The 11,979-nt window shown below is 39.4% G+C and overlaps 1 protein-coding gene across 1 annotated transcript; it reads right to left on the bottom strand.

Annotated features, from left to right (window-relative positions):
• Positions 1-2,499: 2,499 nt before the first annotated feature.
• SDR16C5 (short chain dehydrogenase/reductase family 16C member 5) lies at positions 2,500-11,027 on the bottom strand. Its single transcript, XM_071805496.1, is given in 6 exon segments — positions 2,500-2,608; positions 4,429-4,582; positions 4,704-4,807; positions 6,396-6,523; positions 10,375-10,458; positions 10,995-11,027. Coding segments are annotated over 6 exon segments (612 nt in total).
• Positions 11,028-11,979: the final 952 nt, after the last annotated feature.

The raw sequence follows: 11,979 nt of genomic DNA, 5'->3' as shown, positions 1-11,979 counted from the left end.
ATCCTGTTCACGAGCTCTGCAGCACAAGCAATTAAAATAGATATCAAGCATATTCAGGCTCACAATACATTTACAAATAAAATGTCATGTCAGTTTGTACAGTCTCCTGTAACCACACTTAAAACCAATCATTGATCTAGAGCCAAATTGCAACGTTCATGCAGAATAAAGGAATCCAAACATTCAGTGTATTTGTTTGCAGTTGAGAGAAGAGCATTGTTATTTTCAGGGAGCAATTTGGCCTTTGTTCCTGTCTCATTAATAAGAAGAAAAGCATATTTCAATTACTGATTACCTAGAGTTTTTCAAAATATAAATCAATGAACCTTGTTTTCCAAATAGCCAAACTCCAGATAGCTTTCTCCTTCTCTCAGCTAAAAATTTCCCAGTATTATCTACAGGGAACTTTAATGAATTTACTGAACATATGTGTACTTTGAAAACACCGGGATTTTTCAAAAAAATAGTCTTTATAATTGAAGTGTGCACCTGTATAGATGTTTATAGCTGGAAGAGAGCTCATATAATAATTATGGGGTTAGTGAAGTACAATAGAAATCACAGTATCACAGTATGTTTGGGATTGGAAGGGACCTCAAAAGATCATCTAGTCCAATCCCCCTGCTGGAGCAGGAACGCCTAGGTGAGGTCGCACAGGAATGTGTCCAGGCGGGCTTTGAATGTCTCCAGAGTAGGAGACTCCACAACCTCCCTGGGTAGCCTGTTCCAGTGCTCTGGCACCCTCACTGAGAAGAAGTTCTTTCTCAAATTTAAGTGGAACCTCTTGTGTTCCAGCTTGATCCCATTGCCGCTTGTCCTGTCATTGTTTGCCACTGAGAAGAGCCTGACTCCATCCTCGTGGCACTCACCCTTTATATATTTATAAACTAATGCAGGCAACAGATGACCCAAGTTCTCTTTAATTCCTCAGTGCTGAGTTTTATAAACTACGCTTTGCAGATTCTTTATTTTGATCTGCAGATTTATTTTTTTATCAAACAAATTATGGATGTCTTACATTAGCATTTACTGAATATTTACATAAGCATTTATTTTTATCGATTTACCAGTGCATAGTTTTACATAACTAATCTTAGAGCTTCTGCTCTTGGGGAGTTTTTTTTTTTTTAGGACATTTAAGTTCTATTTTCATTTACAGACAGCTGAAGGAGATGGATGTGACTCCTCTTCAAATATAAGAGATTTTGACCATGATCCAGCCCATCATTGTCCAGGAGTACATGAGGCATTCCTCCTGTCTATATTGCTTCTCCTATGATTCACAGCAAAATTTTGTTTCTCACTAACAAACAGGCTACCTCATGAAATTTCAGTCTCTGAAAAATATAGTCCATGCAAAGTTATTGCTCAGTCCCTTAATATGATACCTACATCATTTTAAATTTTAGTGATTGTTCAAAGATTGCTCAGAAAATTACCAAAGATTACTTGCACAGATTCCTCACAATAGTCTTAAGTTAAAAATTTTCTAAATAATTTTACTGAGGACACTGAAACTAAAGAGAGCTCTGTGGACCAGTTTTCAGGTCCAGATTCAACTGCTGACTTCAGGGACCTAAGCTGGGACATAGCACCTTGAGCACGATCATCTGGCCTCAGCAGTGTGCTTCAAAGCCGTATAGGAGCCTATAGGCTCAGAGAAGGGAGTCAGATGCCTATGGAATTCACCAGGGTTCAACAAGCAGCTGCCTACAGCAGATGCTCACCCCAGAGCTATAGACTGGTACTCTGCTGTTGTAGCAACATTTTACAAAATTTATAGAAGCAATTAATTACCACATAAGACATTTCTATAATGAATTTTTTCCTCTTTGCTTCCTCTGGTTGTGGAGCTTCATCGTCTTTCCTTTCTGAGCAAGCACATGATTTTTTGCTGCTGCTAGTTTTACAAATGTTCTTCCTAAGCCACAGCCTTTGATAAATGACCTGGTATCCGTCTCTAGCCATGGATTTTTAAAAAATGCACACATTTTGCATGTAACTGTGTATAGAAAAGTGTGCTGTGACTACTGAGGAGCAGGGAAAGCGGGACAGCGCTGCACACACTTTGTCAGTGCTCGCTGCAGTTGACTCCTCCTCAGGACACAGGCTCCCTGTGCAGCTCGCCAGCCAGAGCATTGTTTGTTTTCTTTTGAAACACAAAACAGTAGGGTGTTTTTCCTGTGCTTTGAGATTTTACTCAGAAATTGAGAATTCAGAGTATGAAATGAAGTCAAACATCCCTGCTAGGTCCTACTGGCTTTTATTGAGAGCTCAGATAAATCCATAAGCAGCATGCTGTCATGAAATGAGAGAGTGGGTTGTGGCTGAAAATCATTGATTGAAAGACAGTTAGGAAGAATTAAATTGCATGCTGACCCATGTCAAATATCATACAAGAAGTAAATTTTCTGTCAAAGAGCAAACATGATGCAAAACTTAATTTTTACTGAAAATTTTCAATTAGATAGCACTCGAGGTCCACAGAATATTTTGGTTTCAATCCTTTTTCTTCCAACCAGAGGCTTTATCTAAGCTGTTGGTGATCTTAATGCAAGATTTGAAGTGTAGTATCATTTTTCTAGGAACGAGAGTGAAGAGATAAACACTGAGTTAGCTTTTCATTTTTTTAAAGAAAAATGTACTCTGTAAATATAGAGATGATAAATTTGTACATGTGCTTAATATAAGGGTATGTAATCATTGAAATGATGGAAGCCTTGGATTCAGAAATGTATCATGCAGGAAAACAAGGCATTAAAATCACAATCATTTGCCCTCATGTTATTGATACTGAATGAGCTAAAGGTTTTCAAACCCAGTAAGTAAAACTTAGGTCGTGTACTATTTCATGTGTAAAAAAATAATCACTACTCACTAGATGTGCCATATTCAGTCTCTAGCTATTATAAAGTTGTTCAGTATTTTTGCCCTATTGGCACATATGTTTCTTGACATAAGAAATCCACATCTTGTGTTCAGTTAATAACTGAACTGCAACAGAAACTGCATAATAACCTTGCCGTCAAGGAACAGTTTGGGATGCACAGCAGTTTTGATATTTAAGTCGACCTTACTTGTCAGTAGAACGGGCACTGTTGAGATTCTCTAACTCAAGTAAATTTGGAGTAACTGTGATTACAGTTGTGACTGTCAGGATGCCTGTGACCTGTCATTATGAACTATGCCCTGCTATCTGTATTAGCAGGTACTATACCTCTCTGAGTGAGAATACCTGTGGTGGTAGTATCTGGTAGGTGGGTGTATGGTTGTAGTGATAGGAGAGGCTTCGGGCACCAAATTATTGTACTTCCAGAACAACTGAAAAGTGAAGAAAGAAGAAATATTCAAAATATGTCAAAAGCACCACAATAAAGTGTTATATACAGAATGTAATGTTTTGTAATACCATTTAAGTCCCAATATTACTTAGTTATATAATCAGCAGTCATGTAATTAGTCTTTTAAGGATGTTGTGCATATTGGTCATGCTGACTCTGAAGGTTAATGGCTCTTGCCATGGCTGATGCACAGTTGTCTAAGGATAAGATTAATTCTTTCCAGAGGACTTTTTTTTCAGTGCACTATAGAGAGATATAGGAAGATGAGCATATTCAACATTTTTTGTACCTTTCCAGATACTCATATACAAGCCAGGTATTCTTTCAGTTCAGAGCATCTTCACCCTTTAATATCACTGGTTACATTCTGGTAAGAGCTATTTCTAGTGGTGAAATCTAAATACCCTACTTAGAAATAATGCTTCAGCCTCTTACTTCTGATTTGCCATGCAACTACAATATAATTTTGTTTGCCTGGGAAGACTGAATCTTGTCTAATTTTTATTGTTTGGTGTACATATGGAACTCCATCCTTGGAGATAACAAAAATTTGCCCTCAATAAGTCCCTGGGCAATCTGATCTAAGTTGGGTTTGCTTTGATTTGGGGGTATGTACCAAATGACCTCCAGAGATTCTTTCCAACCTGAATTATTTTAAAGGTTTGCAAATGTAAATACCTTGTTTTAATATAGGAATTTACATGTGGTTTCCCAAGGCTTTTTCAAATGTGTGTGAAAATAACTGTCAGATACAACGAAATCCAATTTTGGTAAAACAGTAACTTCAAAAACTGGCATTAGAGACAGTTTGTTATTCTCCAGGAATTCACCCATAGTGGATGAGGGAACCATATAACTCAAAAATGCATAGCTAAGATGTAAAAAGTTATAATAGCTTAAAACTGTTAATTCAAATTAATTTTGATCAAAAGTCTGCCAAAATGCCTTCTGGACCCAAAAAACATTTTCCAATTAAATTTATGGTTCCAGGTATAAAACACAGATGTCTCAGGACTCTGAACACTCATCTACAGAAAACCTGGAATGAGAAAGTGTTAGACAACCTGTACACAAGGCTCCCTCCCACTGCACACGTGCAAGCTCTATGGTCCTTCTTCTGTGGAGGTAAGACAGGCTGCAGGTGGTAAAGTCTGCCGTGAGCTCTGGGTGCCACTTGGGCAACAGGCCACCACCATCCTCCTCTTCAATACATCCACACTTACTGTATCTGTAGGCTCTTCCTGAGTGTTCAATATGTCAGTATAAACTGCTTAAGCCAAGCATTTATGAGATCTCCAAGAAAAGTTATTGGTGTGTAGATGACTATATTAACTATATTAACTATATTAACTTTATATTAACCTGACACTCTGTGGACTCCCAACAACCCTGCTGCATTGGCTGTGCTAACCAAGTGTCCACGGTTACAGGTGTTCATGGCTGGGAGAAAGGCCTTGCAAGTATAAGAGACATATAAATAAACCATATTGCAACTAGACATGTCAAAAGTGTTGCATTCTAAATTAGGCTTTACAACCTGTTTTGCTTTCTGAGGCTTCAGTATACAAGACACCCAGCTGATCTTCTATCTTGTAAAGAATTTTTAAGTTAGAGACAGCATTTCCTTGAATGACTGACCTAAATCTCTGCTGCTAAAAGCAGCAAATTTTTTATATTCTCTGCCTTCTGGATCCTCATGGTTTGAGTCCTCTGACTATTGCCAAAGATTTGGTACACAAGAGGGAGCTAGAAGTCAACACATCAAGGGGAATTCAGCTTCTCTGTGGGCCCTATTTTTTACAAACCGAACTGCCTGACAGCTTCGGGCCACTACACCACCACTGTGGGTGATATTAACTACATAAGGAGCATGTTAGTGTTTTATGATGGGGAAGAGAATTAAAAATACAAGAGCAGTAACATTTTTTTCAATAGCTCAGATGTGCTGCGATGTCTGTTCAACTCCAGATGTGTGTGCCTAGAACCTGTATTTTGGTTGAGTGCCCCCGGTCACTGTCCCCCTGCCCTGTGCCTCTTCAGGCCTGCTAGGAAGAGCACCTCCCTCTGCTTCAAGTATTTGGAAGAACGATGCACTGTGGACTGGGAAATGGTTAGAGGCCTTCTATCTGCAATGATTTTCTGGTGCAAAATGCCATTTAGAGAGGGATTTGCAATAATGGTACATTTTTGCCTGATGCATGCTGCTCTCTCAGGCATATAAACCACAAATGTAAGAGCAGGTTAGAGTAACACTCCCTCACAACAAAACCTCTTAAATGTCAACTGAGATCCCAAATAACAGCAAATTCCTTCAGAGGTATGAAGAAAAAAACCAAACCAAACCAAAGATAATACATACTATCTAGATTAGTTCTCTACGTACATTAAGCAGATGGTGACTAGGAATTAAAGTACAGCCTGAAGACTGACACTGACGCATGCAACATGGTTGTGCCTCCCCAAATGCTACAAATCTGTTAGACAAAGGCCTCTGGTGCCAGCAAACATCAGGAGCAGGCGAGTCCCGTGCCATCATGTCAGCACCAACTTGAGCCACAGCTGTTACAAGACAAGAGTGTTTTTCATGATATGGTTGCACAAACTGGATTTAGCAGTGGGCCTGGGCAGGTTTGTGTCAAAATTACTTAGATATAATGGGAACAGTGTCAATTTGGTGTGTCTACAATTATAGCAGGGATGTCAAACTCCTTTTCACTGCGGGGAGGGGGGCACATCAGCCTCACGATTGACTTCAAAGGGTTGTGTGTAATTTTAGGACTCCTACATTTATACAGTCCTAAAATTACATTTGGCCCTTTGAAGGCAATGGCGAGGCTGATGTGCCGCCCACCCCCCACACCCCTCTGGTGAAAAGGAGTTTGACAACCCTGAATTATAGGATGGGTAAAAAAAATTATCTTCTCCCATTCAAGGCCCTTCCCATCCCTATTCTGAATTGAGTTCCCCAGATGGGTGCCACTGTGATGATTTTCACACTGAAATACTTGTCCTGATCTTTCAGGCATCCAAGAGAGCAAAAAATACATTACCTAGACTTGAGAGAGGAAGTTGAGTCTTAAGGTTTTTTCACAATCTGTATCTGGAGTGTCACAGAACCTTCCCCCAAGCAGTATGCCAGCATTATTGATTAGAATAGTAACATTCCTAACTTCTTTTCTAACCTGAATTAAAAAAGAATAAACAGAAAACTTTAGAAGGTATCCTTGCCTCTTCTTCATTTATGAAAATATTTAGTGATATTTGGAATTATTTGTATATGTAAACATACAAACTGTTATACTGAATCAAATCAAAGGTCTGTGTAGCCCCATAGCCCCTGTCTCATGGTAGAAAGCAGTAAAAAAAAGAGACCAGGACACTAAGGTCTCCTCCAGTGTACTCCTCAGCTTTTCATACTCTGCATCTTGGGATGCTGCAGCTTAAGACAAATAAGGTATCTATATATTTGTATTTAACATATGCTAATTATTTTTTTTTGTCCCCCAAGAATTTCTCTAACTTCTTCCTCAACTCTAGAATACTTTTGGTTTCCACAGGAACCTAAGGTAATGAGTTGCAAAGCTTTTGTGTGCACTGTAAGCATTCTTTAATTGCAACCTGAACATTTCTGGTCCCCTGCTTCTGGTATTGTGAGAATCTGTATTCCTCAGCCAAGCCTGGTCAACCTGTTTTCCAGATAATTTCTATTGAACAGGAAAGAGTTCAGTACTGATCCCTTGGAAATACCAATTCTTTGTGTACAGAAGCATGTACTATGAAATAGATAGATAACAACACTTGGAGAGAAGGCATAAGTCACCATTAGCTCCATTTGAGTTTGTTATAAAAAATATTTTATTCTGTTATTTGCATTTATATCAAAGCAGATGGCCAAGATTTACTTACAGTATTAAGAATCATGCTCATTGAAGAGACTTCTGTGCTAGAGGCAAACAGTTATTTTGTATCTCAAAAATGATATAATAATTACAAGCCCACAAAAATCATAGATTTGCTGCAGTCTGGCAATTTGGAAATAGGTTCTTGGATCTGATGCCCCAACATTTGACCTTCCTTTGGCTCTCTCAGGGAACCTTAGTGTTCAGTGAAGACTTCTTTGATACTCCTCCAGCTGTGTCAGGCTGTCTCCTTGTCAGAGACAAGCAGGGCTCAGATACGAGTGCCTTTCCATCTACACAAATGAATATAAATCTCAACACCGCTGAGGACGGCAGGAATACCCAACTCTTCCTTTGTGGGATACATCTGTACTTTCTCCCCACTTGTACCTGTTAACTACTGTTCTTCCCAAGACAACACAGCTTCCCTAATAACAGCATTTAAAAAAAAATCTGGCTTTATTTGACCTGTTTACCCCAAAGAATGTGGGAAGCCAGACTTACAGTTACAAAAACTCAAAATGATTATTCTCCATTATGTATTTCTGCAGATGTCTATTAATTCTTTATTATAATTTTTACCAATCTCCTGTATGACAGATTTGTAGCTTCTTGATGTTGTCTCAAGTGCTCTTTAAAACTGGCATATTTGCTACTCTTTGTTCCTTGGACACCTGTTGTAGCAAAACATCACCCAAGCATTTCTAACTCATCAAATCCATATCTAATTTCCTTCAGAATTCTCAGGTTGACACTGGCTGATCCTGAAAAACAGTTGTTATTCAGTTTGTTCTAAAACCTCTTCCCTAGGGACTTCAACTCTCTGATCTCCTTCTTAGAAAGAAAACTTTCATTATGGGAAAATAAGTTTCTCTGCAGTGAATATACTACATAAAAGTGATTAACTTCTCTGCTATTATTTTATCTTCTGTATTCAAGCCCAAGACTTTTCCTAAAAGTTGCAGTATTCCCAAGAGCAGAGTTGATTCTGGCTGAAAAACTCTTGATCTAAATAAATTTTGGGCTCCACTGTCCAGTTAATGCAAATACCTGCAAAGACGTTGGTGGATCTAACAATAATTTAACACCTTAACACCAATTCCTGAATTTGAAAAGAGCTCTTCGAGTTTCTGCTTGTAGGTCAGTCTGTGCACTTCACAATCCTCTCTGCTGATATGGGCACAGCAAATTTGGCAGGCTGGAGCCTTGTGGCTGATTCAGTTAATGTGTTTGGAGATTGAGAATTACTTGAGTGCACAAAACAAACATTGTGAGACCTTCTTAAACCAAGAAAAAACAAAGAATTTCAAAACATTCAGCATCAACAAGAAAGTCCAACAGAGAAATTACTTACAAAAGCTTAAACTAATCATTTCGGTGCACGTCTTTGCAAGAAGCAGATAGCATTTAGCATTTATGGGAACAGGGATTGAATGCTAATTTAAAATGTTATTTTTTAAAGAGACTTGATAAATTCTAAAGTGAGTTGTTTTCTTGAAAACGGGATTCTAGAAGAATTGCCATTTGATTTGTAGTGTCATTGCAAATAAAGATTAAGTGTCACATTTGAAGTACTGACTACAAGTTGCTCAGACTGACTTTTCGTCTGGCTGGGAAGTGATAACAGACATTAAGATTGTTGAAATTACTGGGATTCCTACTCCAAAATTGCAGGAGTCCTAATCAATGTCTTACATGGTGAGGATCATGTCATCTGTACTGCCCAAGTAACTGGCAAAGATTGTCCTCCTTGAACACTGTGTGTTGGGTCTGTACAGAGCACTCAACAACTTGCTCCTCTCTGCAGACATACTAATATAATAATATATATAATAATATGTAGTATAATCCTTGCCTGCACTGTCCAAGTAATACTATGATACCACTTGTGGTTCTTGACATCTACAATGAATGTCCCTGAGTGGACTTTTTTTCTGTGTGCTGTTGGTTGGCTGTGCCCCAAATGCCACTAGCAAGTATGGGTAAAATAATACCTTGCTGACTGCAAGCATGAGAGTTGCAGTTCCAGATACCTACAGATACTGAATCCAACTTACCTTTTAGAAGTACTTTCCACAGGGAATATTTCTGGAGGAAAAATACTTATTAAACTTTTGTAGCTATGTTCAGAAATGAGTAATCTGTTTCAGTTAAAAGCAACAGCCACAAAACAAAGACCCCCTTCCTCTCCCCTCCCCTCCCATACTACAACTCATAGAAAATTAATGTTACATTTCAAGGCTGTTCCAAAACAATCTATCAACATTCGTGTGTCATGAAATATTTGAGCTAATTTCTCTGATGTATGCCTTTGGACACAGAATGTCAAAGATGTGACTTAAGAGTCATGTATATAAGTACACACACTGAGAATTTAACAAAAGAAGAATTTATCGTTGGATAGAATGGCAATGTGGCTAACTGGATTATTAATTAATTTATACCGGGAAATATTTTCAGGCAGCATGTAGTTTAAGAACAAGTAAAAATTAATATTGTTAATTTCATGTCCAATTTCTGGACAGTAATGATAATAAGAAAGTAATGGTTACAGAACATAGGTCAGCACAGCAGAAGAATCTCATTTAAAATGGGGTACTTTCCCGATGTTACTCTCCAGTTGAATGGACCAAAAAATAAACTGAAACTGACTCATCAATTTGACTGGAGACCACTCATGTCCCGATGATATTTCTGAAACCATTACACTTCACATCACATTTATTGAACTACAGTCTTCTAAACACATGAGCAAAGAAAAGGAACCCTGCCTTACAATTTCCATAAAAAAAAAAAAAATCTAGATATATTGAAGAAATTTTAAAATCCAAACAAGCTAATACATGGCGTTAACCTCTTCTGTGTGTTTTACCATACTCTTTAATCTAAAAGAAGTAGCCATCTCTCAACAAAGACTGGAAATGGATAAATCTCAACAGATCAAACTGACTTGTTGTAAACATAATTTAAGTTTCATCTAGAAGCTACTTGTCAAAAGGAGAAAGTTGTTGCCCTACATAATTACTTCCCTTTAGTGAATAGTACGGTTTTAAAACTAAATTTCAGTAATATAAGAGAATCAAGAAAAATACAGAATGAAGAAGCCAAATCAGAAGCCAGAAGCTGTATCTTACCTTGCCTGCCTGTTCATAGATCTCCTCCCTATTGCTGCAGTCACAGTGGGAGGCAAACACTGGGTTAGCTCAATTTTGGGGGGGCTAATCTGCTCATTTCTTTGTTACCTTCATCACCAAGGTTTGGTTCTTTGGGAGCAAATTTAAGGCAAACTGCCTTCCAATCCCATTTGCGGAGAAATAAGCATTAAGCAAAATAATAAGCAAAAAGTTTGGTTTTTTTGTGTGTGGTTTTCTTTTTTGTTGTTGTTGTTGGTTTTGTTTGCTTTTTTTTTAAAATGGAGGAAATATAAATAACATGAAATTCTCAAAAAATAAAGAAAAAAATCATTGATTTCAGGAACTAGGAGTATCTTCAGGATGATTCTGAAGTTGAATATGTTTTTCAGGCACAAACACTGGTCTTTTGTTATATAAACGCAGAAATACAGTATGTTACTGGCCCTTCATAACACTGAGGTATTGACTGAAAAAAAAGAGATTGACTTTCTAACAGCTATTTATTTCACTTTGCTCTTTTAGGCATGTCTGAAATACATTACTAAAGCCTTGTTTCATGAAAGCTGCCAGCTTCTTACTAGTAGGATTAAAGCAAACATCTTCTGCTAGAACCTACACACCTGCTGTTTCATTGCAGAGTCCTCAGCTTCCATCTCGGTTTTCAAAAAGCTTTAGCAACATGCATTTTATACATGTATGTTGTTGCAAAGGCTGTGGAGTACTTTGTTTTCATAGCAAGGTGGTATTACCTGAACAAAACAGTACTGAAAACATTGCTGTGATATCAACCTCGGAAAGAGAGGTCACCTCCTCAGCAGAAAGTGTGATGTGCTGTTTCAGAAAGCATGCAGCAAGAACGTACCCACGCCGTGTATATTTTCCAATGCTGCAGGTCTGAAATCATACAACATGTCTTAACTTGTGAGCAAATTACCAAGCACCCAGAAAAACATGGCCCTGTGAGTTACGAACCTTGACTTTTATCCTGCGTTTAGACCACACCATTTTCTTTACACTACTATGGAGAGGAACGGCAGAACTCAGGATCCGGACCACCCACCACCGACTCGCCGCCTCCCCCCCATCCGCCGGTAGGGGACTCCGGTATCCCCGTGGCTGCGGTGCCCTTCCCGCCTCCCTCCCCCAGCTACCCCGCCGCCCTCCCGCTGCCCGACCCCCGGCCCCCGCAGCCGGCGGGACCCCCCGCACCCACCGCCGCCCGCGGTGACCTCGCACCTGCCCGCCCGGCCCGGCCCCTCCCGCCCCCCGGCGTTTGGCTCCTTGCGGCACGGGAGCTGCGGGGTGCGGGGCTGGAGCTGGGACAGGCGGCTCCCGAGGGGCTGCATCCCCTGCCCTCCCGTGCCCTACCTGCCCGAGCCAGGAGCGTGGCATGGCAGGTTGGCATCTTGCTCAGGACTTGAACAATCTCCTAGCCGAGGACTTGGAAAACAAGTGTTCTTTCCTTCCTTCTGCTGCTACTTTATTTTATCACAGAATCACAGAATCGCAGAATGTTAGGGATTGGGAGGGACCTCGAAAGATCACTTAGTCTAATCCCCCCGCCGGAGCAGGAACACCTAGATGAGGTTACACAGGAAGGCGTCC

This window comes from Patagioenas fasciata, chromosome 2 (assembly GCF_037038585.1).
Source record: "Patagioenas fasciata isolate bPatFas1 chromosome 2, bPatFas1.hap1, whole genome shotgun sequence".
Lineage (NCBI taxonomy): Eukaryota > Metazoa > Chordata > Aves > Columbiformes > Columbidae > Patagioenas > Patagioenas fasciata.
Note: the sequence above shows the minus strand (reverse complement) of the source record. Positions and strands in the feature narration are given on the sequence as shown.